This window comes from Capsicum annuum, chromosome 10 (genome assembly GCF_002878395.1).
Source record: "Capsicum annuum cultivar UCD-10X-F1 chromosome 10, UCD10Xv1.1, whole genome shotgun sequence".
Lineage (NCBI taxonomy): Eukaryota > Viridiplantae > Streptophyta > Magnoliopsida > Solanales > Solanaceae > Capsicum > Capsicum annuum.
The window spans coordinates 53,762,111-53,789,742 of NC_061120.1; the positions used below are offsets into that span (position 1 = coordinate 53,762,111).

General features: G+C 38.3%; 1 protein-coding gene across 9 annotated transcripts in view; it reads left to right on the plus strand.

Annotated features, from left to right (window-relative positions):
* LOC107845704 (protein MON2 homolog) overlaps window positions 1–27,632 on the plus strand; it is a 111,108-nt gene that overhangs the window by 16,074 nt on the left and 67,402 nt on the right. For all 9 annotated transcript variants that reach the window (XR_007045658.1, XM_047397911.1, XM_047397913.1 and 6 more), the window contains exons 14-17: window positions 4,974–5,037; window positions 24,440–24,588; window positions 24,697–24,824; window positions 24,906–24,963. Coding sequence is in view for 8 of the 9 variants with exons in the window: in XM_047397911.1 (XP_047253867.1) it covers window positions 4,974–5,037; window positions 24,440–24,588; window positions 24,697–24,824; window positions 24,906–24,963 (399 nt within the window). In the remaining variant the exon portion in view is untranslated. The remainder of the gene's footprint in view (window positions 1–4,973; window positions 5,038–24,439; window positions 24,589–24,696; window positions 24,825–24,905; window positions 24,964–27,632) is intronic.

A 27,632-nucleotide genomic window follows, 5' to 3' on the forward strand; every position in this document is an offset into this window, starting at 1 on the left:
TATGCCTTCAATGGCATAAAGTCCACAATAGCAAAAATAAATTTTCATGGTTAAAATTGAAGGAAAAAATTAAACTGAAAATGCATGAAAAAGAGAGGTGTATAAGGACAAGCAAAAAAATTAATGGTGAAGAAATTTGAAGAGAGAAGATCGAGAAAGAGGCAAGAAAAAAGTTCAAAATTGTCCAACAATGTTGTTAGATGCAAATGGAGAAGAAAACGGCTGATATAAGGGCTTTAAATGACCATTGGGCCCTTTTTATAATGTCTCACGCTCCAAAAATGTTTGTAGCACATGCTCCTTGGCTGTTTATGCCACATAGGATGCCAAATCAAAGAAAGGGTTTAAAATAGTGTTATGAAGGGTTTAGGGGTTCAGATGACAAAGGGCTAAGTAGAAGTGTCCACAATACAAATTCAGACAAGTATAAGGGTCCAGTATATCATTTTGCCATTTTATTTTTTAAACTTGAAGATTCTATGGCCGAAATTAGATAAGAAACACACTTTTTTTCTCTTTTGGGAAATGAGCCATTTTTCAAAAATTTCACTTTTTCGGCTAGAGTTTCCCTTCCAGAGATTCCTTCTCCTCAACAATAGTGGAGAAGATATTCTTTTCTGCCGAAGAAAAATCTTGTGAGCTTCTTGATGTCAGCAAGATTCAGGTCCGATGGTTCCAATTTTACGAGCGAAGCAGGAGGTTCGTTGGAAATATTAGAGTTGGTGAAAACAGTCTAACCATCTCAAGTGGTTTTCAGTCTCCGACATTGTCGACAATCTGAATCTTCATCAGAATTTTCTCCTTTAGTCCTTAACTCTGATCCTTGCCCATCTCAAGTGGTTTTAATTTCCGTCTGTTCTTCAGTTTCTAACCAGCCCCAACTTCCGTCGCCTATTTTTTCCATCACCTTGCTGTTCCAGCGCTGTAATGGAAGCACTAGCATCCTTATCCAAAACCAGTCAAACTTTGTTTCATCAGGGAATGCTGCTTTTGTCGGTGACCACCAGTCAAGCTTCAAGATTGTATCTTGTCTCCTTTAATCACCTCTAATAATATGTTCAAAAATCTTCCTGGTGTGAAATTTGAATAAAATTAGATAGCCATTCATGTCATACACCTGAACTTTCTGAGCCCCCTTCAATGTCATACAAGCTTGACACCTGCGTAGAAGGCTGCTGTCATCAATGTCTTCAGCATTGAGTTCTCCTTAACTAAATCCATTTCTTTCTAGCTCCATTTACCCTATGTAGAGTTTCCTCATAGTTTCCCTTCCCAATGTTTGTATTGAGTTTAGCTCCCCTTATGTAATAAGTGCCTCCTTTTTGTCTGCATTTCTCTTAATGAAGTTATCTACTTTCGTTACAAAAATCCCCCAATAATAATCACTAATCTACTCTGGTCCTTCACAGAAATCAGAGATTTGATTCAGCCATATTTATTGAACTACTGTGTACAATAATCACTTTGTGGGAATACATTGGGTATGTTGTTGTTGTTGTTGCTGTGTACAATAAATGTTTGTCGAAATATCTTGATGTCTCCATGATTTGAAACTTTTTCCACTGAAATGTTTGTCGAAATATCTTGACGTCTCCATGATTTGAAACTTTTTCCACTGTTCTGGTGCTTCCTTTAACCTTTTGCATAGCCAAAGTAAAGGTTCCCTACTCAAAACCATACGTCTAATTGACAATCTAGCACTCTCCACCCTCTCAAACCATGCCTCTGAAGAAGAAATTGTCTCTGTTAGAAGAAATTTAAATGATTAGGAGATGGAGAGGATAGGTGCTTTCTACAATACTATGAAATCGTTTAACAATCTAACAGGGGAAGAGGACACAATAGTATGGAAGATTGGCAGTAAAGAGGTTTTTAGTGTAAACTCTGCATACGAAGATCTCATCATCTCACAAATAGGAGAAGAACTCTGGCAATTGAAGATGATATGGAGGGTCAAAATTCCTTACAAAGTCAACTGTTTCTCCTGGTTGTTGGCTAAGGAAGCAGTGCTAACACAAGAAAATATGAAGAAAAGGGATTTCCAACTATGTTCTAAATGCTATTTATGTGGGGAACAAGCTGAGACAGTTAACCATCTCTTTTTTACATTGTAAATGGGTGGATCAGCTTTGGAGGATATTCATCAGCCTAAGGAAGATTACTTGGGTAAAACCAAGGAACATTGAAGGTGTTCTTAAGTGTTGGATCAGAGTGGGAAATACTAATACTACAGAAAAGGAGGAGAGATGGTAGATTGTCCCAGCATGTATCTAGTGGACAATATGGAAAGAAAGCAATCAAAGGTGTTTTAAGGGAAAACAGAACAATTTACAAAATTTTAGGATGAATTGTTTAGCTCTTTATTATTTTTGGTGTGAACAGAAAGTGTTAGGATAGAAAGAAGATATTTTTGATGTTCTAGACTATTTGTAACAAAAAATACAAATAGGAATCAAATAGTTTCTGTAATACTTTTGGAAGGGGGACTACACATTTTTGATGTAGTACACCTATGGGTATATAGATAAAAAGTTATCTTTCTCACAAAAAAAATCGTATGATTTCCTCCCGTCTAAGGGACAACCTGTTCTCCATGGACTCTAAACAACCAGAAAAAAAGAAAGAAAAAATAAGGAAGATGATGTGCTGAGTTGCTCGGACACAGGTGCAGGTGTCCGATATGAGTGCGGATCTAGAGATTGGATTCTTCGTGGTCTCGTTTTTAAGATTAGGGGATATCAATCCGGGCATAAATACGGGTGAACATAATTCTAATACGCAAAAATAGAGTTATAAAACCTAAATTATGCGATATTATGTGGAAAACTTGAGAAAATATTGATCAAGAGGAGAATCCTGGAAAGAGATAAAAGGAAAAACAGTAACATAGGAATTTCTATATACAAGGCATTTCATTTTCTTTAATTTCACCTTAGTTTTTGTCTTGATTACAAAATTCATTAAATCTATCAGGATTTTTCCAGCCGATTTTGGTCAAAGTACCCAAAATTGGTTGATCAGATCGGGTACAGATCCCACACCCACACCCATCTCATGTCCACATGAGTGTGGCATCGAAAGTGAACAGTCCGAGTAACTTAGATGATGTATACTTCGATGGTAGAAGACCACCAGAGAAAGAGCTCTAGAAATTCGGAAGAAATCTCTAGAATCCACCTGGGAACAAATAGATTTACACAAACCCGATCAAACTATTGATCAGTATATCACGCTATTTAGTGTTGTAGGGCGTTGTAATTTCATATTAGAGCTTATACAACAACAACAACAACAAACCCAGTATATTCCCACATCGTGGGGTCTGAGGAGGGTAGAATGTACGCAGTCCATACCACTACCTCTAAAGAAGTAGAGAGGCTGTTTCCGATAGACCCCCGGCTCAAGACAAAAGACAGTATACAAAAAAACATCAAAAGCATGGGACATGATAAAATAACATACGCACGACATCCACAAAAATATTGTACATTGCCAAACAAAGGACACCAAAGCCTTCCTAACTACAGACTACGACTCACCCACGCACCTTAACCCTCTATCCTAATGTTTTTCCTCCCTACCTTCCTATATCTAGGGTCATGTCCTCAGCCAGCTGTAACTGCTCCATGTCATATTAGAGCTTATAATTTTGATAAAAGTTACCTTGAATTGCATCATGGGGATGGCTTGACCAAGATGGCCGCCTACACCTTAAGATGTCCATAAGGAGGTTAAAAAGATTTTTATCCTAATCGATGTTTTCTGTGTAGCAATTGCAGAAAGTGCGTAGCAATTGCAGAAAGTATCCACGTATTGTTGCATTCTGGAGATTTTCGTTGTGGTTATCTCGTATATTTGAGGAACCTTGCATCTTCCCACTGTATGTAGGAGATTTACTTCCACCCTATCGTGTTTTGGAGCTAAAATGGAAGTTTTGAGTTTTTCGTGCATATGATAGCACGTGGAAATTTGGTCAAATGTAGGAGGAGGTGTGAAAGGTTGGTCGATTTGAGGAGAAGTAGAGGTAGACCAAAGAAGTATCGGGAAGAAGTGATTAGACAGGCTATGACACACCTTCAACTTACTGAGGGCATGACCCTAGATAGTAGGTTACGGAGAGGTCGAGGATTAGGGTGGAAGTTTAGTAGGTAATCAAACGATTTCTTGCTTTCCTGTGCGAGAGGCATGATGATAGTTTGGAACACCTTGCCTGCCCCTTATTTTCCATATCAGTATTACAACAACAACAACAACAACAAACCCAGTGTATTCCCACACAGTGGGGTCTGGGGAGGGTAAAATGTACGCAGTCCATACTTTCCATATCAGTATTATTCTTTATTATTACTCTTCTATATCTTATTTTTCAATTTTTACTTTTACATGTTGTTTTCTTTGCTTCGGATATCATATTATTTTGCTGTTACTGCTCTCCATTATTTTCATTATGGCTTCTTCAATACTGCATTTCCTTTTCAAACCTGCTTTGAAATGGTTTACTTGAGCCGGGGGTCTACCAGAAACAACCCCTCTACCTTAAGAAGGTAGGGGTAAGGTCTGCTTACAAACCACCCTCCCCAGACCTCACTTGTGGGATTCCACTGGGCATGTTGTAGGAATTCTCAAATTCAAAGTTTTCTCCAATTCCAGTGCTTGCTATTTTGCGTATACATACATTGGTTTTCTTATTACAATTGTTGTATAAGGCAACACCTAACTTTGGTGCCTTGCAGTAATTTTTTTTAGTCATAGGGAAAAAAGAAACTGGTGGCCCTTCTCAACATCAATGTTTATGTGACTTCCTTTTTGATGTATAGATGAAGGTTGTCTTGGGGTCTTTTTTTGTAGACTAAACAGTCACATTGTTTGATTTTGCCTTCATTCTCCTTTCTTTGCTCATCTCTGATGTTGTCTTATATCATTATGGTTTCCTTGAGAATAGACTTTAAATTAATTCTCTCTTTTATGTCCAGTTTCGAGACACATGTGAGGAGAGTCTTGCTGCTGTAGCTGGAATGTTTAGTAGTAAAGCAAAAGGTAATTGCATCATTTGCTCTCTGATTGAATTATTGGTGGAGAATGGTACATAAAATCTATTGGACAGTAACAAATTTCGACTCGTTTGGCTTGTTGATTAGTTCAAATGAGTTAGACAGGATTAGCGATTACATTAATCATCTTTAAAGCGATCAGTGGACTCACTGGTTTGGTGATTGTTGTAAATGATTACGTAGATATGGTGAAGTAATATTACTTGGAAAAACAAAATATCCATTACTTCACCATTTCTGAGTCAAGAGAGAAAACTAAGAATGCTCCCAGGCACTTTTCCCAAGAATCGTCTCTCCTACTTCTTAGGAGGGTAGACCTTTTCCGGCAACTCTTTCAGCCGGAAAATCTTTCCTTCTATTTTCTCAGACCAAGCTAATACCTTCTGTGTTAGCTTTAACCGTTCTCTTTTTTTACCTCTTTCAGTTTATAGAATCGCAACTTTTCACATGGGAGAAGATGGGATTTGTTTTCATGCCGGGTTTAAATCTTGTGACATCTCTAAGTTCAGTTCTAAAGCAGAAACTTGGTTTGAATGGAGCGAGTGTAAGCAGGAATTTAATGAGGAAAGTAACTTTAAGTCTTAAAGTTATGAGATGGCTAGTTCATGTATTTATTGCAGCTTCGAAGGAGCAAAGAATGTCTGTCAGAAGATGGAAAACAAGAGACCACTATGCTGAACTCTTTTGCACTCTTAAATACAATGAAAATGTTAGCTATAGCAGTTTTATTGCATTACAGATCAGTGATTATAATTCCTGAGATTACATTAACTGCTGGATGGTCAGCAATAGCAGAGAGAATCTCAAAGTTCATTATTGTTCCAGAGAAGGGAGAGAGAGCAGCAGCTGTCAGACCCCATCAGACCCAGTCTTTGTTTGCTGAACCCATGAGAAGCAACAAATGGCCACAGAAGCATCAAAAGGGTTCACACCTCAGATCATTAACTCCAGAATCAGCATCCCCGGTAGTTCTATGGTCTCAGAAGATGATGTGCTGGGAAGATGCATTGTGTGGAATTTTTTGGACTCGAGCCAAGAAATTCCAACTCTGAATGACATCTGAAGATGGATATGCAGTGTTTGGAACTTCTCTCATGGAATCAATATTTATGTGATGAACGACTCACACTTTCTGTTTGAGCTTCCATCCAGAAAGGAGGCAGAGCATGTGCTTAAAGGAGAATGGAGATGGAAGAAGTCCAAGCTGACACTAGATTGGTGGTCACCCATTGTAGGATGCTGGCCGAAAAATGTGACAAGAAGTTGGGCGTGGATCCGTGTATATGGTTTACCTTTGAATTTGTCGTCACAAACCACATTCAAGCAGATCGGAGATGCATGTGGTGGATGGATCGAAACAGAGGAGGAAACCACACTCAAAAACCATCTTCACTGGGCCCGGATTAAAGTTAAAGGTGATGGAGATGTCCCAAGAGAGGTGGAGATGGGAAGCGATGGCTATATCTTCAAAATGCCGATTTGGTGTGAAGTTCTGGCAACCGTGAAAAGGAAAAAAAAATGATTGGAGAGGAAGAAACCTCAAGACCGTTGGGTAATAGAGTTACCGTGTGTCTTTTTGAAAAACGCAGTACTATATTGATGGATTTCACGCCAAAACAGGCTTTTGGGCACGTGGGTGCATCAATAGACTGCTGGAGCCAATTATAAAAATCCCCCACGTGAGAGACACACTGGAGCCACAGAGATCTTTAAAACAAAAGATCCAACTCTGAAGAAAGATTTGGGCGATAGAAATTAATTAGGCCCAGACCCAATTCAATTATTGAGAAACAATACTGATAAACTCAAGCCCAAGGAAAGAGACTCAATGATTTTTGAACTCCAGGCATTCAGTGCTAAAAACAACCAACTCCATTCGATACCTCTAATTTCCTACCTGGAGGTAGTCGAACACTAACATGAACATCATTGCAACAACAGTGCAAAGGGTACAGGGATTCTGGCAGGGGGAAAAGGACACACTTTGACAAGTGAAGAAGCAGAACAAGAGTACAATAACTCTCCTATTTCTATCATGCAAGCGATGGATTTTTCTGAAGAGATTGAAGAGATTCCTTTGCTGTTAAAGGATGCCGAACCAGTAAATACTCTTTCTTCAGTTTATGGCATGGATATGACCTTTTAGGGATGTTCCAAATAATACAACAACAACATACCCAGTGTATTCCCACAAAGTGGGGTCTGGGTAGGGTAAAGTGTACGCAATCCATATCACTACCTCAGATAAAGTAGAGAGGTCGTTTTCGATAGACCTTCGGCTCAGGACAGGTAACAGTATAACCAACCAACAAATAGAAAACATAAAAGCACACAACAAAAATGGGATAACACACTGCTAGATAATAATAAAAGCAAGTAGAGCTGTCAATACGGGTCTGCCCAGCCCATCTGGGCTTTGAGTTTGACGAGGCCGGGCCGGGCCGGGCTGACCCATCAAAATGATGGCCAAAAAACACCAAGCCCACACCATTACTCTATGGGCTGCGGGCCTCACGAGCCAGCCCACTTTTTAAAATAATATATTATAATTTAATTTTAGAATGTTAATAAACATAAATATTACCAAACAATATTACATAGTGTTAATACTTGTTAATCAAGTCTCCAACACCCCAAAAAATACTCCTAATAGCGAAATTAAATAACTTTTGACATGATATCCTTCGAACCAAATAAAAATACTAATAAAAAATCTAAATAGTTGCATGTATTTGACTTACGGGCTGGCCCATGGGCTAGTCCAACCCACATTGCTCAAGCCCCACAGGCCATGGGCTTATTCGGACCGGGCTAGAAAGCCGTGTTCTTAAATGGGCTGCAAAAACTGAAGCCCAACTCCATCAAATTACAGGTCGGGTCGGCCCAGCCCAACGGGCATAGCCCATATTGACGGCTCTAAAAGCAAGGCACCCACAAGGTAATACAGTAATACTGTGGACTACTTTTTTTTTTTAAACTGGTAACATTGTATTCCTTAGCATAAGGGATATGCTGGCCACCACCAAAAGTATTACAAAGAAAGTAAGAGAAGAAATACTTACAGAGCTCCTATAAAGTCCACTAATTGGATCTCATCATCTATATCTTGTTCTTTACACCAAAAACCTAAGGAAGTGATAACTTTCCATTTAATATTTTCTATAGTACATTCTTTCCCTTCAAAGATTCTCCGGTTTCTTTCTTTCCAAATGGTCCACCAAATGCTAGTTGGGACTGATCTCCACCATTTCTTCTAGCTCTTACTGCCCCCCGTCCTAATCCGGCAGCTTTGTAGATCTGCTGTGTGTTCTGGCATGATCCAATTAATGTTGGCAATGCTAGTAAAAAGGGACCAGACCTGGGCTGTCACTTTACAGTGAAGGAAAAGGTGTTTGTTGGTCTCTAGGGCCTCTATGCACAAAAAACATCTTGAGGCTATGTTAATGCCCCTTTTCTGCATTGCTTCATGTGTCAAACAAGTTCTTTTAGCAATTAACCAAGTGAAGCATTTCACTTTGGTTGTAGCCACACTCTTCCAGATTGCCTTCCGTGGGCTAACAGATCTGCTTGCCCTTCCAGACAACCCCCATTTATAATATTTATTTACGGAGAAACTTCTATCTTCATGATGTGCCCATTTCAGTCTATCTGATTCTAGATTAGCACCAGGCCCTCCATTTATCATCTTTAAAAGTTTCGCAACCTCAACTATTTTCGAGAAGTCCTCTAAAAACTATGTTCCACCCTTGGGGAAACCACATCTCCTCTTTTCTGTAATTTGGATTTGAACTTATAGAATAAAGTCTAGGGAACAAATTCAAAGTTCCTTGATCACACCACTTATCCGTCCAAAACTTTGCCTTATCTCCCCTCCCCACAAAGATCTTAGTGTTGTCTTTTAGGTCTGTCCAGAGATTTTTAATGGTCTTCCATACTCCTACTCCCTAAGTGTTTGTCACCTCTCTAGTGCACCAATTATCTTCTTGCCCATATTCGTGTCGTATTATCTCTTTCCAGAAAGCTTGGTCCTCATGAACATACCTCCATAGCCATTTGGTTAACAAACTCTTGTTCTGTAACTGCAAGTTTTAACTCCCAGACCCCCACTTTCCTTGCTTTGTTGAGCTACCACCCATTTTACCAAATTAAAACCCTTCTCAATTTTGTTTCCTTGCCACGAGAAGTTCCTTCTCAGGGCATCCAAAGCATTCACCACCTCACCTGGAATTGGGAATAAAGACATCACATACGTTGGCATAGAGTCTAGCACTGAATTGATCAAAGTTACTCTCCCTCCCAAAGACAAATACTGGGATTTCCATATTGCTATTTTTTTCTCAGATCTTTCTATAATCCCATCCTAAATCTCTAATGCTTTGTGTTTTGATCCTAATGGCATCCCAAGGTAAACTGTTGGCAATTTTTCTATCTTGCACTTCAAGATGTTTGCGAGAGTTTTAATCTGCAAGACCTCCTTTATTGGAAAAATGCTACTTTTCCTCCAATTTACTTTGAGACCTGAGCATGCTTAAAAAATGATCAATATTACCTTGAGATAACAAATCTGCTCCTGTGCTGCTTCACAAAAGACTATTGTATCATCAACATACAGTAGATGAGTCATATACATGATTTCATCTGCCCTGTTCTTGATGCCAAACCCCCTTATCCAGTTATTTAGGGAATCCAAACTTTCCATGGCTATTATGAACAAGAAAGGGGACAAAGGATCCCCTAGCCTTAGCCCTCTTTCTGCCAGAAAAAAACAGCTGGTTCTCCATTTACAAGAATGGAGAACTTAGTGGTTTTGATCCAAAAAGATATCCATTTGAGCCATCTCCATCCAAATCCCATCTGCCTGAGGGTGTTGATTAGAAAATCCCAGATTAGGTGATCATAAGCCTTCTCAATGTCTAATTTGCACATTACCCCAGGTGTTGTTCCTCTCATTCTGGTATCAACACATTCGCTTGCTGTTAGAGCAGCATCCATGATCTGCCGCCCCTTGATGAAAGCCATTTGATACTTGTTCACTACTTTACTGATAACCTTCTTTAACCTCTGCCAAAACTTTTGCAATTATTTTGTATACTTCGGTAATTAAACTTATAGGTCAAATCCTTCAGCTCATCAACCCCTACTTTCTTAGGAATTAATGCTACAAAGGTAGCATTGAAACTCTTCTCAAATACTTGCTGGGAGTGAAAGTTGTGGAATGTTTGCCTCAGATCCTCTTTTATCAGTTCCCAAAAAGCTTGAAAAAATGCCATAGTATAACCATCTGGATCGGGTGCCTTGTCAACTGCACATAGCCTAATTCCTTCCCTTATTTCCTCCTCTTCAAAACCCCTTGATATCCAGTCTTGTTCCTCCCCTGAGATAGATTGAGCTTCCATCATGTTCAGAGAAGGTCTCCATCTTTCAATTTCTCTATACAAGTTTTGATAGAACTCCACAACTGAACGTTTGATTGCCACAGGATCTGAGGTCACTGCATCATTGATCTTCAGGGTGTCAATGGTATTGATCCTTTTATGAACTGTAGCCATTCTGTGAAAGAATTTGGTGTTCTTATCCCCACTCTTAATCCACTGGGTCCTAGATCTTTGTCTCTAGTGAATCTCCTCATTCTTTGCAACCTCTTCATATTCTATTGCTAGATTAGCTCTCATCAGTTGTTCATCATCAGTTAACGGACTGAGCTCCTGGATAGCCTCTAAACTGCCAATCTGCTCCATAATCTTATTTTTTCTCACTCTCCTATTACCCTTATTATTTTTGCTCCATTCTTTGAGATTTTTCTTAAGAAGATTGAGCTTAGTAGCAAGCTTGAAGTCAAGTCTGCCAACCACATTAAAAGAATCCCACCACTCCTAAACTTTGTCTCTGAACCCTTCAACATTCAACCACCAATTCTCAAATTTGAAATATGATTTTTGAATGCATCATCCCCACAAGTCAGCACTACAGGGTTTTGATCAAACCCTAAGTTTGGTAATATGCTTTGTCTAACTTGAGTGAACAATTCATTCCAAGGAAAAGAATAAAGGAACCTATCTAATCTTGAAGCATTCCTCTGATTTGCTCCTCCCCTCCATGTGTAGGACCCCCCAAATAAAGGGGGTCTATAAGTTCCAACTTATTTATGCATCTGGAAAAATGACATAGCTCCTGATATTCTGCTGCAATTTGTCTGTTAGGAATCTAGTGGTATTGAAGTCCCCACAAACAACCCATGGTCCTTCATAGAAACTTCTCATGGCACCCAATTCTTCCCATAGCCCCCTTCTTTCATTTCTATCACAGGATGCATAGACTGCGGTAAGAAACCAAGTAAAATCCTGATTTATGCTAATCAGCTTGCAGGTGATACATTGTTTTCCATATTCCACCTCTCCGTTCCAAAATCTCTTATCCCACATCACCATTATACTTCCTTTACTTCCAATGGACTCAAGCCATACACCCCCATCCACCTATTCCCCCCAACTGTTGTACATAGTCTCTTGCTACCCCTCTCAACTTCGTCTCTATTAACACAATGATGTCAACCCCCTCTTGCTGAATTCTACTACTCACTAGATCTCTTTTATTCTCCCTGTTAAGCTGTTAAGCTCCCTTACGTTCCATGAAAGAATTTTCATCTTCACGATGAATGAACGGATGAATTCCTCCCTCTACTTCTTGATTCACTCCTTGGTTCCTTTTCTTTAAATTTGACATCAAAGATCAGGTTTCTAATTTCTTTTGGGACAATTTGTTTATCAAATTTTTCAACAGTAACTTTTGTTAAGTTTACCTCCCTTTCCCTTTCCCTTTCCCTTTTCTGGTCAATCTTGAGAAGTAGAGTTTGAGCCTCATTTGTGCACCTCTCAAATGTTGCTCCAAACTCCTTGTCGAAACTTAAAATATTGTGCTGCACCCACACATTGGCTCTCCCCTCGGCTTCTTCGGAACAATCTGAAGCAACAGACTGAATGGGAGTTGGGTCTCCCAGCAGAGTAATTTGTTTTCAAACTTGCTGCTCCCCCAATTCAATATTTTCTTCCGTAACTGGGATAGGGACCGCGATCTCTGCATGCATCGAATTATCATCTTCCTCAATAATTATGTGGCTCTGTAATCATTCTCTCAGCTTCCTCCATTAAAATACAATCTGTTAAGGAAAAGAATTGCTCTTGGGCCTTATCCCAAGAGTTTAGTTCATTTAAAAAAGGTTCAGGTCCTTTCTTTACATTACTAGATATTTGGGACAGCTGTTGGCCCAAAATAAGAGACCCATCTTTTGAAATAAGTGGAATATGAATCTCTGCAGATGTGGGGTCCCTGAACATGTGCTCCCCAACGTGACTACTTTCACCTTTTTGACCCCTGACTTCTCTGCATAAATCCTCTAGCTGCACTTCAGTTCCTTTCCTATCTCTGAACCTTAAAACCTCTTGACCAGTCTGCTTCTCGAAGACCACCCCTTTCTCTTACCTCTTTTGTACTCTCCTCCACCTCTGACCTCCTCTGATATGTCACCGGAGTTTCCACCCAGATGGGTAAAGAAAAAATAGTGTTCTCATCTGCAACCTCAATAGATGTCGTAATTTTGTTCGCCGGTCCTCTTACTCGGATTCTGGCCCATCGGAGATGATTTTTCTATTTCATCTCTTCTTCAGTCTCAATCCAACCCCCACTCCTCTCTCCTATCTTCTTCAAAACAGATTGATACCAAAGATGGAGCGGTATCCCTAGAATTCGAATCCATAACCATTGAAAATTATGGGACTTTGGAAAAGCTCTTGCTTTTGGTGTCCACCACTGCAAATTTAGTTTGCTTCCTTGTCTCCACCATTCTCCTATCAGTACGTGTTCAGTTGCTTTCCTTGACTGGAATTCAAACAAGAATAGAGATTCGTTGATGTCATACACTTGAATTTCTTGCGATCCTTTCCAAGTCTGGTGAGCCCAACTTCTGACTTCATTTCTTGTGGGAGCATCTTTTTGCCAGAAAAGTTCCCAACCAAACATCTCCCCAAAAGATCTTTCTCCTCCAACTAAGTTTCTGCTTTCAGAACTCCATTGTCTCCCGTTTCTTTAGCGGCGCCTCTGTCTCTCTTCGTGTCCATTTATTTTTGTGCAATATTTGTAGATAATTGCCTTTCTCCGTGTTTGCAGTTAGATCTGCCTCCCTTTTGCATTTAATTTCCATAGAGATGGTTGTATTCCTATTAATGAATGTGTCTATTTTCTTTGCTAGTCTCTCCCAACCTTCATTAAATGTGTTCTCTGGGATGATAATAGATGATAATAACTGCTCTGTCGCTGCCTTTAACTGAAATCAATGATAAAAACCTCCTATACTGATTGTAATTTAAGGATAGGAAAATGCTTGTGGAGAAATCTCTGACTCTCCATGACTTAAATGTCCTCCCTTTGATCCCTGATGCTTCGGAGAATCTCTTGCAAATCCACATCAATGCTCCCTTGCTCAACACCATTCTCCTCATGAGATTTCTAGTACTTTCCTCCCAATCGTAGCATATTTCTGCTTTAGAACTCGACTCCGTGATATCGTAAGACTTCCCCCGATCGGAGATATATTTTGTTGTCCAACATAGTAGCTAGGCCTAATACTGTAAACTCTCTATTCGAAATCGAAGACAACACTGAAACACCGCGAACAAGCAGCATAGGCGTAGATACAAACAAAAGCACTCTTACCTACTAATACGGACGGACTCCTGCTCACTAACCCCCTACCCTAATCTGCGTCCTCCACACCTTCGTATCAAGGGTCATGCCCTCCATAAGCAAAATATTAGCAAAATATGCAAACAATTTGGGGTCAGTTATAATGATTGTGAGAAAGAGACTCAAGCATTATTTTTGAAGATTGATAGCATGAGAACCACTAAGAATCTTCTAACGATTCCAGAAAGCTCTGGAACACCAAGATGGAAAGGAATACAGGAAATCAAAGACCTAATCTTTGACATGAACTTCAAAAGCAATGGTAGCAGAGCTAGGGGGAGATTGACACTTGAAGGTGGATCATGAAAATAAATATCATCTCACGGAATGTGAGGGGTATTAATGGTAGGGGAGAGAGAACTACTTTAAAAAGCCTTGTTCACCAATGGGGAACAGACATTTACTGTTTTCAGGAGATAAAAATTGTTGGGAACATATCTTCGTATGCGAAAGAGATATGGGCTAAATATATGGGTAAATTTTGAATGTTTGCAAGCAAAAGGCACAAGAGGGGGAACTCTCTTCATGTGGGATAGTCGAATTTGGAAGGGAGAGCTTATCTGCACTGGAGTACATTCTCTGACGTGTGGCTTCAAGGATTAAATCAAGATTTTGTGTGGAGCTTGACTGGAGTTTATGGCCCAAACTCCAGGAAAGATAGGTTGGAACTTTGGGAAGTGATTGGTGGATCCAGGGGATTATGTGAAGACCTTTGGTAGCTTGTGGTGATTTCAACACAACTAGGTTCATCTCTTAAAAGAAGAATGCAACCTCCCTGTCTAGAAGTATGAAAGATTTTCCAACTTCATTGAAGATGCAGAGTTGGTGGATCCACCTCTCAGTGGTGGACAATACACTTGGGCTAGGGGAGGCACTCAGAATCCAGCTCCAGGATAGACATATTTCTCTACTCCCTTAAATGGGATGATAAATTTAGAAACATCAAGCAGACAATCCTCCCATATGTCAGTTCAGATCATTGGTCTCTTTCTCTAAGATGTGGCAGCTTGGCAGCTGGGATGTTTCAAAATCTTATTTCAAGTTTGAAAGTTGGTGGTTAAGAGTGGATGGTTTCAAAGATCAATTTAAGGTTTGGTGGGGTTCTTTTGATGCTGTAGGCATGCCAGACTACATATTAGCAAGTAAGCTAAAAACCTTGAAGCTCAAGCTTAAAGAATGGAACCTAACTACACATGGTAACATAAGAATGAAGAAAATCAGCATCCTCAATCAAATTGAAGAACTGGATATTCTTCAGCAGTAAAGAGGCTTGGGAAGAGATGAAATGGCATTAAGAGACAAATTATCCATTGTATTTGAAGAACTGGCAGTAAATGAAGAGATTCATTGGAGGCAAAGGTCCAGAGTCCAATGGTTAAAAAAACAGGACAAAAATACAAAGTTTTTCAGAGAACAACAAATGGCTGTTTTGATTTGTGAATATTTAAGATTTGATTTTTGTAGGATCTTAATTGATCTGATAAAATCAGATCTGATTTGCTATAGATAGTTTAGGTAATTAGATCAAAAGAAAATCATATCTTGATTGCTTTCCTGTACTATAAATTTGTAGCTCTTAGATGAATAAAATGTACACTTTTGGTATCAATCTTGCACAGTATCAAGCAACTTTCTTCCTGTGTTGCTGATGAAAAACAACATTTACTGGGCTACGCCACCCAACGACATTAACAAAAGCCGAGAGTTCTGTTAACAAAGTTTCGATCGAGACAACAATGAACCAAGACGGCAATTCTTCTTATAAGAAAAAGAAGCCGTGGTGTGGTTTTTGCAAAAAATACTGGCATGTGAGACTTGCTGGAAAATTCATGGAAAACCGCCCAACTTGAACAAAAAAAGGACAAAAAACCATGGCAACCAGGCTTTTCAGTGTACCAGTGAAGAACCGGGGCTGGAATCTTCTTCAGAAATACCATCATTCACCAAAGAACAGCTAGAGCTACTGCACAAACTTCTCTAATCTAGTAAACCTAATCCTTCTATTTCCACTTGTTCTTTTACCCAATTAGGTAATGTGCCATGTGTTTTCTTAGTACAGATTCTACTAGTATAAGCTTTTAGATCTTGGATCCAGAGGCTAGTGATCCCATTTTTTCTTGACTCATACTCCTTATACTCCTTTAACAAGAAATAAGAAAGTCAAAATTGCTGATGGTTCCTTCTCAGCAATTGCGGGGAAAGGGACAGTCAAACTAACCCTTTTTTGACTCTTTTTGATGTCCATGTTCCAAAAGTGTCTCATAATCTTTTGTCCATCAGCAAGACTCAGAACCTTAATTGTCGTGATATCTTTGACAATATTTCATGTGTATTTCATGACAAGGTCTCGGGAGGATGATTGACAATGCTAAAGAGTGAAGGTCTCTATTTTCTTGAAGGTGGCGGCAATTCTGTAAATTTCAGTTCAACTCGTTTGAACTCTGTTCTAGTTGATAATAAAGTCATATTATGGCACTATAGACCTGGGCATCCTAGTTTACATTATTTGAAACTCTTGTTACCACAGTTGTTTATAAATATACCTACATCCTATTTTCAATGTGAGTTCTGTGAAATGGCTAAACACAGAAGTTCATCTTTTTCATCCCAAAGTTACCATGCCACAAAATCCTTTAAGTTAATCCATAGTGATGTTTGAGGACCTTCTAGGGTAGTAATTGTAAATGGAGAAAGATATTTGTGAGTTTCATAGATGATCACACTAGAGTAAATGGAGAAAGATATTTGTGAGTTTCATAGATGATCACACTAGACTAATTTGGGTGTACCTATTGAAAGACAAGGGGAAGTAGAACATATATTTGAGGCCTTCTATGTTATGGCTGAGACACAATTTCATGAGAAGATTCAAATATTTTGGAGTGATAATGGGAGAGTTTTTTAATGACCACCTAAGCAATTTTTTCACTTCTAATGGAATAGTGCACCAAAGTTCATGTCCTGATACACCCCAACAAATGGAATAGCGGAGAGAAAAAATAGGCATTTTATGGAAGTAACTAGAGCCTTAATGTTTACAAGCTGAGTTCCTACGTTTCTTTGGGGAGAAGCTCTTCTGACATCTACCTGTCTTATTAATAGGATGACTTCCCGTGTTCTAGGTTTTAAAACCCCTTTCAGTATGTTCACTTCTTCCCTACTTCTAGATTGACAACTGATCTATCTTTGAGAGTTTTTGGGTGTAGTGTATTTATTCATGTTTATTATCATAATAGGAGTAAATTGATCCACTTGCTAAAAAATGCGTTTTTGTTGGCTATGCCCCTAGTCAAAAGGGTTTCTAAGTGTTATAACCTAATTACTAGGAAGGTTATTGTCACAATGGATGTCACCTTTTTTAAATCACAACTATTTTTTGAAACTCATCTGCAAGGAAGGAACATAATGAAGATTCGAGGGATGATAAGGATCTTCTTGACCTCACATGTGAGAAACAAAAGGATCTAGGTTTTATGATATATATAAGAAATAGTTTTCTTTTGGTAATAACAACTAGATAAGGTAAGAGATCCCAACTTAAATAATGAAAATAAGGATACTGAGACAATAGAGCATTTTCATGATACAATTAGTGACAAGAATAGGGAACAAACAAAGGAATTACAAATTTACATGAGAAGAAACCGAAACCAAGAAAAAGAGATTAAGGACTCTCATCAGAACCAAATGTCCGCCCTGCAAGATCTCACTGATACACAAGGTAATTCTCTAGAATCTAATACTGATTTACCCCATTGTTAGTTTAGACCTTGATCTTCCAATTGCCAAGCGTAAAAGGGTAAGAAAAGTCACCTAACTATCCCATGTCAAATTTTGTGTCATATAGAAACTTGTCCTCTTCCTATATAGCTTTTCTTTCTTAATTATCTAGAATGGAGATATCGAGAAATGTGCAGGATGCTTTGAACGATCCCTGAGTGGAAGGAGGCAGTTCTTAAGAAGATGAATGCTCTGGAGAGAAATGAAACTTGGAAAATGGTGGAACTACCACGTGGAAAGAAAACAACAGTCTGCAAGTGGGTGTTCACTGTCAAATTTAAATCAGATGGGTCCTAGAGAGGTGTAAGGTATGTTTGGTTGTGAAAGGATTCACTTAGACTTACGGGATTGATGATCTTGCTATATTTGCTCCAGTTGCCAAATTAAATTCAATAAAGGTTTTTCTCACATTGCTACCAACCTTGATTGGCCCCTTCAATGACTAGACGTGAAGAATGCATTCTTGAACGGAAAACTCGAAGAAGTCTACATGTGAACCCTCTTCTAGGTTTTGAAGAACGGTATGGAACTAGAGTGTGCAAGCTAAAGAAATCTCTTTACGGGTTCAAACAATCTCCAAGAGCTTGGTTTGACAGGTTTACTCAGTTTGTAACAGGGTACACTCAAGGGCAAGCAAATCATACCATGTTCATTCGACATTCTCTTGATGGAATGACAACTATCCTGATAGTGTATGTCGATGATATTATACTTACAGGAGATGACTTGTCCGAAATGGAGAATTTAAAGAAACAGTTGGCCTTGGAGTTTGAGATTAAAGATTTTGGCCAATTGAAATATTTTCTTGTCATGGAAGTAGCGAGATCAAAAGAAGACATTATGGTGTCACAAAGGAAGTATGTACTAGATCTTCTAAAAGCGACAGGTGTGAGTGATTGTCATCCAGCTGAAACACCTATTGATCCAAATATAAAATTTGAAAATAAAGAAGGAAATTCAGTTGATCACAATCAATATCCAAGACTAGTGGGGAACTCGATCTACTTGACACATACTCGATCTTATATTGCTTTTTTTGTAAGCTTAGTCAGTTTATGCACTCTCCAAAGGAAGAGAACTAAGAAGCGGTCTGCTTCCTACAGGATCCTAAGATATCTTAAAAGTTCTTCGGAAAAAGGGTTGGTTTTCAGAAAAAGACAACATAGGGGCATTCAAAGCTTTACAGATGTAGATTGGGCAGGTTCTACTACTGACGTCATTTATCTGGGGAAATCTTGTGACCTGGAGGAGTAAAAGCAGAATGTTATAGCCCGCAACAGTGCTCAAGCTGAATACCGATCTATGGCCCATGGGATTTGTGAAATGATTTGGCTCAAGAAGATGATGGAAGAACTCATAAAACTGTTTGGTTTACCAATGAAGTTGTACTGGGACAATAAAGCGGCCATAAATATTGCTGTCAATCCAGTTCAACACGATAGAACAAAACATGTCGAAGTGGATAGGTACTTCATAAAAGAGAAGATTGAAGAAGGAAGTGTGTGCATGCCTTTCGTCCCAACAAATTATTAAATTGCAGATATTTTCACCAAAGGCTTATTTAAACCAAAATTTGAAATTTTTGTAAGCAAGTCAGGCATGATATATATTTACGTGCCAACTTGAGGGGGAGTGTTGATTTGTGAATATTTAAGATTTGATTTTTGTAGGATCTTAATTGATTTGATAAAAACAGATTTGATTTGCTATAGATAGTTTAGGTAATTAGATCTAAAGAAGATCATATCTTGGTTGTCATATATGCTAGAATCAAGCGATTTGATTCTGTGTGTGTTTGCTTTTAGTACTATAAATTTGTAGCTCTCAGATGAATAAAATGTACACTTTTCGTACCAATCTTATAGCCCACAAAAGAAATAACAACATTGACCATTTAGTATTTGAAGTAGTAGACGAGCCCAGAGTTATTAAGGAGGAAATAATCATTTTTTGTCCTTTTATTTGAGTTCATAATAATAATAACTGGCGGGTTTCATTAATGAAAAGAAAAGCGGAGGCCCGCCATCTGCTAATTCTTTAGGCAACTTTATTCAGAGACAGAAAGATGGAGAGCAGATTTCAATCAGATTGAAGGTCCTGAAATCAGTTCAAGAAAGAGATTGGCTACAGCGACCTTTTGAGGAACAAGTTGTTCTTTAGTATTAAACTTTGTGCTGTTGATACAGCATCAGGGCCAGATGGTTTCAACATGGGTTTCTACATCCACTGTTGGGAGGTGATCAAAGCAGACATAATGTGGGCAATCCAAAATTTTCACAATCGAGACTATTTTGAGAAAAGTTTTAATGTTACTTATATAGCCTTGATCCCTAAGAAAAATGATGCAAAGGGGTTGAGGGACTGTAGGTCTATCAGTTTAATAGGCAGTGTATATAAGATCATCTCCAAATTATTGACAGAACGACTCAAAGACAGTAATGCACACATTGGTGGACTCACATCAAATGGCTTTCATCGAAGGCAGGCAAATCAATCATGGATGCTGCACTAACTGCAAATGAATGTCTAGATTCCAGAATTAAGGAGAAGAAAGCTGGGATCCTTTGCGAGCTAGGCATATAAAAGGCCTTTGATTATGTGAATTGGGGTTTCCTTCTGAATATGCTGAAGAGAATGGGGTTTGGCTCAAAGTGGGTGAATTGGATTAGCTTTTGTATCAGTACTGTCAAGTTCTCAGTTTTGATCAATGGATCCCCGAAAGGTTTTTTCCCCTCACACCGAGGACTGAGGCAGGAAGATCCTCTCTCTCCATTCCTCTTTCTGTTGACCATGGCTTGAATAACATGTTACTTACAACTCAGAGGAATAGTTGCCTCAGAGGGTTCAAGGTCAATAACAAGCAACGCGATTGCATGGAAATTACACATTTATTGTATGCTGATGATGCAATCATCCTACGTGACGCAGATGCGGAACAAATGAAGATGTTGAGAATTACTCTAACTATCTTTGAAGGGGTTTCCGGATTACATGTTAACTGGAGAACAGTTCTATGTTTCCAATTAATGATCCTCAGCAGTTCCAACAATATGTGCGAATATTAGGAGGAGAAGCGGGATCTTTGCCTACAATTTACCTTGGCATGACACCTGGAGCAAATAGTAGATCCATAGAAATTTGGAATGAGGTGTTAGAGAAATGTGCGAAGAAACTTACCAGATGGAAGAGCCAGTATCTTTCTTTAGGTGGCAGGCTAATTCTCATAAACAGTGTCCTAGATGCTCTACCTACCTACATGATGTCTCTTTTCCCTATTCCACCTAGGGTTGACAAGAGAATGGATATGTTGAGAAGCAATTTTTTGTGGCAAGGTAACAAAGATAAAAGAGGCGTCCACCTTGTCAAATGGAAAATCCTGACACTCAGCAAACAACAAGGGGGTCTTGGTGTAAAGAGTCTAAGGAAGCAAAATCAAAGTTTGCTCGTGAAGTGAAGCGGCTATGGAGATATTCAAATGAAGACCAATCTCTCTGGAAGAAGGTGATTAAAGAAAAGTATGGAGAAGAAGATGCATGGAATACCAAACAGTTAACACTGTATATGGTGTCAGTGTCTGGAAGACTATTAGAAATCTATGGCAGATTTTCGGTATCAATATTGTATTCAAAGTTAGGAATGGTCACAAGATCTCTTTTTGGGAAGATAACTGGTTAGGATCTGCCCCCCTCAGACTTCAACACCCAGATGTTTTCTTACTAAATCAACAACAAAGAGCTAATATTAGTGATGTTTGGAATAATCAAGGTTTGGACCTTAATTTCAGGAGGCTTTTAAGTGATTGGGAGATGGACAGATCATAGGATTCCTCAACACTCTCAATCTCTTCAATGGAGTCTCACTAGAGCAAGATAGATTATGGTGGCTGAGAGACAGTTCAGGAGCTTTTTTGGCCAAAACAACATATCATACGAGGAGCCATAACAACAATCTTAATGTGCAGTGGCCTTGGAAGCAATTATGGAAGACCAAGATACCATACAAAGTGGCTTGTGTTTCTTGGTTGGTGTTAAGAGGGCTTGCTTGACACAAGACAGACTGCAGAGGAGGAGAATACACCTTTCCTCTATCTGCCATCTATGTGGAAGAAATGCAGAAACAAATAGTCATTTTTTTTTTTTTTTTTTGCATTGTAAGGTGACTTCTCAACTGTGGGATATATGTCTAGCAAGGACTAGTTTGAGCTGGACAGTGCCAGTGAATACACTAGATATGCTATCTAATTGGAGTAGGAAAGGAGGAACAAAAGCTCAAAAAACCAGTTGGAGTATGATCCCAGGCTGCATATGTTGGACTATCTGGAAGAAAAGGAATTCAAAATGTTTTGGGAACAAAAGCAACCCTATCCAAAAGATAAAACTTAATTGTATTTTGCCTTTGCATTTTTGGTGTAAACAAGAGTATATAATTAACGCAGAGACTCTCATGCAGTTCCTAGAGTCTCTATAGCTATCTAACAGACTTTTCTGTAGCTTTTACTTAGATTTCATTCCTTGTAACTTTGGCCACAACAGGCCCTGTTGACTTCAATACAAGAATGTTACCATTTCAAAAAAACCATGGTGAAGTAAAATGCTGGAGTGCCTGATGAGTGACCTTTATTTGACAAGGTAAATAATCTTATTAATGATGGAAATATTCCTCATATTCAAGCAGTAAAAAGTATGTCATCCATCCACTTTTTACTATCCTTTAGCTTGAGCCGAGGGTCTATCGGAAACAGTCTCTCTACTTCTTCGGAGGTAGCAGTATGGTCTGCGTACATCTTACCCTTGCGTACATCTTACCCTCCCCAGACCCCACTTTTTGGGAATACACTAGGTTTGTTGTTGTTGTTGTCAAGCAGTAAAAAGTAGAGAATCTACCACATTATGATTCTCCAGGAATCGATAACCAACTTATATACGCTGAAGAGTGATCTTTTTCAGTGGATCTTGTAATAAAATAGTTAACAGTAAAGAGAGTAAAATGGTAGCAACTTCTTAAAAAAGCTGGAGTGGCGAAGGCATATTTTGTTGCGGAATGGTTTTATGGTGGGTGTTAATTCTATTCGCGAGAACGTGTTGGCTTTTGTTCCACAATGTCCTGCATGGTTATCTATATTTTTGAAAATAAAACATCTAGATTAGGCGTGAAATTATATTAGATCTTCCCATAAGGATGTATAGGATGGACAGGACAACAGCGTGAACAGTTGATGGTAGGGATAAATAGAAAAGCTTTTCCATGAAAAAACTGTACCAGGAGAGCATACAAAAAAAGTGATGGTAGGGTATGACTAAACAAGACATACCTAGGAATAGAGTAAGAAAGACATGAGAAGAATATCAAGACTGAGAAAGTGACTTGTGAATAGTTCAAGTAGTTTGGCACTCAGCATCTGGTCTTTTTTATGCATAAAAGGAATAGTTACATCTTAAATTTGGACAATTATTGTTTCCACTGCGACACCAACTCCTATATGCTAAAGAATCATTTTACGTCAATTGTATATTCACTATTATCATCATTTCTTGTTCTTATGTTATATTAACTCTTCTTGTTCTTAATGACATATCAATTGCTAATGTCATGTTCAACACCCTATTTATTGGATAAGTGATTCTTGGCAAACTAGTTCAGAGATGGAAAATATGAACCAAATTGTTCATACTATGTCCCCAGGCTGTTTTAACAACATATCTTTTAGCATTTTTTTTGACACGTTATAGGAACTCAATGATGATTGATTTTCATCTGAAGTAATCTAAACTATTCCTTCTGTAGTTGGCTTGTCAAATTGTCATGATAATCCATTTATTCCCTGTTTTGATGTTTTAGGATAACCCTTGCCACACGACTCCTACCTATATTATCTTCTTAACAACTGGTGCACAGTTAAACTAGCATGCACTCTGTACTTTAGTCAATTGTCAGGATTTCCAATATGATAGGCTCTATGATGAATCATCTCTTCACTAACTTGATAGAATATTTTGGCACATCTATTTTGCATTTTTATTTAATAACTAGGTTCTTCTCTTTATAGAAAGTTTAGGCACAAACATTTTTTGATAACCATCTTATTTGATAATGATGAGAGTATCGAGGGGACTAGCTATAGACCAAAAGTAGAGAATCTTGAATTGTAAAATATGTATTCAACAGGCACACTGTCAAACCTCCTTAGTTGAGAAGCCACTGTAGGTTATTCCTACAACAAAACTCCATTCCCTTCGTTCTTATTTTATGTATTTGTTTTCAAATAAGTTACATGATTTTATCCCTCCTTTCTATGATTTATCGCTAGTCCCTCCTTGGTGTGCTAGGTGTAGGTTGAACTCATTGAACTGCAGTGCATCAATGAGAATATAGCCCCTGATTATTTTTCCCATTTGATAACTGTAATAGAAGACTGAATTCTTAACAGATGTTATGTACCTATGCTCTTGAAGTACAACTGCTGAAGCTTTGTTTAAATGCCGATACCACTCGGACTTCTATGGTCGCAAGCTCTAGGGAGTTCAGATATATACCTAATTCTGTTCTTGGTGGGAAAAGGAAATGGATGTGGATTTAGTTGAGTATCGTTGTAGTTAATGATGCAAAAATGCTACTTGATTAAATATCCTTTTGAATCCTCTATGAAAACAATAAATAGGTGTATTAGGTTTTACTTGTCTGTTTTCTCCTCTTTTTGATAGGTTGGGTAGACTTAGGAGCTCCATTTTGAAGGTGGGGCAGGGGATTATCTCCTCCTGTTGTACTTTGCTAACCTTATCACTGTCTTAGAGTCATATCTTGCAAAACCTTTATCACTAGGATATGTTCATTTTAACTAATAACACTAATCACTGAGCAATATGTTATAGGGATTGAGTGGAGCTTAGACAGCGACGCATCGAATTCTGCTGTTTTACTTGCAAGTGAAGCACATGCAATAACTTTAGCAATCGAGGGCCTACTAGGAGTTGTTTTCACTGTGGCTACTTTAACAGATGAGGCAGTTGACATGGGTGAGGTAATTAGTTGAGTTGCTGTTTTTCTCTTTGGCATTTCTTTATATATCTGAAAGGCAATTAGTCACATGACACACCTGCTATTTCATATTTTGTCTTGGAGTGACCAGCTTGACTCTCCAAGATGTGAGTCTGATCCACCCGCGAAATTGACCGGAGGAACTGCACTTCTTTGTGTATCAATGGTCGACTCATTCTGGTTGACTGTTCTTGATGCTTTATCGTTCATCTTAGCAAAGTATGTAAAATTTTTATATGTGTGAATGAACCTTTAAAAAATGCTATATGTACTTACTTTCGTATACGATGTACATTGAAGGTCTCAGGGGGAGGCTATTATTTTGGAAATACTAAAAGGCTATCAAGCATTTACTCAGGTAATATTTGATCAAATTTAGATCTCCACCTTTTTTTTTTTTTTGAGAAGGTTACATATTTGTATAGTTATATAAAGACTACACATAAACTGTGTAGTACCTTTTTTTTTTTTTTTTTGAGAAGGTAACATATTTGTATAGTTATATAAAGACTACACATAAACTGCGTAGTACCCCATAATTACAGATTACCAAAGTATAGAGCATCTGATCCTGTGTCATCTCACAAGGATTCTAATACATCGCACATTGTTTCTTGATATTCTAAACCTATTCTTTACACCAAAGAAAGAACAGCCCTAAGCACTTCATCTTACTCGTTAGGCCATGAAAATAATAATTTTCCGGAGTTGGAGTTGGTGTTGTGTTTGACCATGAATATAAATTGGAGTTGTTTTTGAAATTTTGTGAGAGAAATAGGAGTGAGAAAAATGAAAATAAGTAAAACTTGTTTTCACTTTTCCAAAAACAATTTTCACTAAAGTGAAATAATTTTTATAGCTAAACACCACTATTTTCACTTTTTTCACTAAGGTGAAATAATTTCCGAAAAAGTGAAAAAATTTCCATGGCCAAATGCCTACAATCTTCTGGAAATGGTTGGCTTTATTTTCAAAACATCTTTGGTTTCTTTCTTCCCAAACTGTCTACCAAATGCACTCTGGAATAATCTTCCATCTCATTTTTTGAATTGCATTACTGCCTTCTCTGTTCTAGCATGCTAGCACATCAACTATATTACTTGGCAAGGTCCATAAAATCCCCCTAAAGTTGAGGAACATCCTCCATAATTGTTTAGGCAGTTCACAGTGCAAAAACAGATGATTAATTGTCTCAGCTTTCTCCCCACATAAAAGACATCTGGAACATAGGTGATGATCCCCACTTGCAAAGATTGTCCTGTGTGGTGCTTTTCCTCTAGCTAATAGCCAAGTAAAAAAAGATGCGTTACGGGGAATTTTGACTTTCCACATCATCTTTCAACGCCAACACCCAACTGATGGTTGAACAAATTGAATTCATTGTAGGCTGATCTGACGGAGAGTTCTCCTTGATTATTTCATTGCCACTTGATGCTATCCTCAGAAGTTGTAATTCTTGTAAATAGCTCTAGAGTGTTGAGGAACTTTGTTAGCCTATCAATTTCCCAATCATTCAAGCATCTTCTAAAGATCAAATTCCATCCCTGGTTGCTCAATACCCTCCTATTGTTGCTTCTTGTTGTTGAGATATAATATGGAGATCTGCAAAGAGTTGTTTCAGAATTCCTCGACCTAGCCATTTATCCTCCCAAAAGGATATGTTCATGCCATTTCCAACTTTAAAGCTTACCTTGTTCATGAGTTTAGGCCACAGGTTCCTGATTGACTTCCACGGACTAACCCGATAAGGACCTCCAGTCTTGGTTGTCCATTTACCTTCCATGCCATACTTTTCCTTAATCATCTCTTTCATAATGATTCTTCATCACTAGCAAATCTCCACAACCATTTCAACATCAAACTTTGATTCTAGGATTTCAAATTTTTAATGCCTAGTGCCCCTTCCTTCTTGTTGACGATGATGGATGTTCATTTAACCAGGTGATAATTCTTTTTGTCACTGTTTCCTTCCCACAAGAAGTTCTTCTCAAGACATCTAGCTTACTTAAGACATTCCTAGCTATTGGAAATAATGACATCATATATTGTAGGAATAACATCAAGGACTGAATTGATCAAAATTAGCCTACTACCCATTAAGAGATATTGAGTCTTCCTAACTTGTTAGCTTCTTTGTAATTTTCTCCAAGACGCCATTCCAAATTTCTATCGACTTACTTTTGGCCCCCGAAAGCATCCCTAAATATAATGTTGGTAATTCTCCTATTTTACTTCCAAGGTATCAACCAAGGATTGAATCTGGTTTACCTTATTAACTGGATAAATAAAACTTTTGGTTCAGTTAATATTTAAACCAGACGTAGCTTCAAACAAAATAAAGATTACCCTCATTATTGACACCTGTTCAGAATCGGCCTCGTAGAATACAACAATATCATCAACGTATTGTAGATTTGAAATCTCTAACTCTCAGTACTTAACTTTACCTTGAATCCCCATATCCATTTGTTTGCCTGACCCCTCCTAGCAATGACAAAAAAGAAAGGAGATAGAGGATCTCCTTGTCTCAAGACCCTCTGAGATTGTAAAAATCCCGCTGGTGAACCATTGATGAATATTAAGAATTTTACTGTGCTGATGCAGTACTTAATTTGGCTGACCCATCTACCACCAAATTGCTACTTCCTTAAAGTTCCTAGTAGGTAATTGTAATGTTTTGACCTCTACATGAATCCCTATGGACAACAAAATTTTCTTCCGCCTTGGGGGCAAATCCTATGACATCACAGAATTGAAATCCAAATCAGGAACTTGGTATGACTGGATCGAAAGTGCATGATACCACATGAGTAGGCTAATACTCAGTTTGGAGCCATGTCTTGGATTTGCAAAAGATTCAGGGAAGCGACGGGAAACAGGGGAAAGACCTTCAAGTCTTGGAAATGCAAAGATAAAACAACCAACTTTTTTTTAGTGCAAAAGTTCAATCAATATAAGTGATTACTGTCAAAGGAAATGACATAGCAGTAATTATCTTGCCAGAAAACGCATTGAATGAGGGTTGGA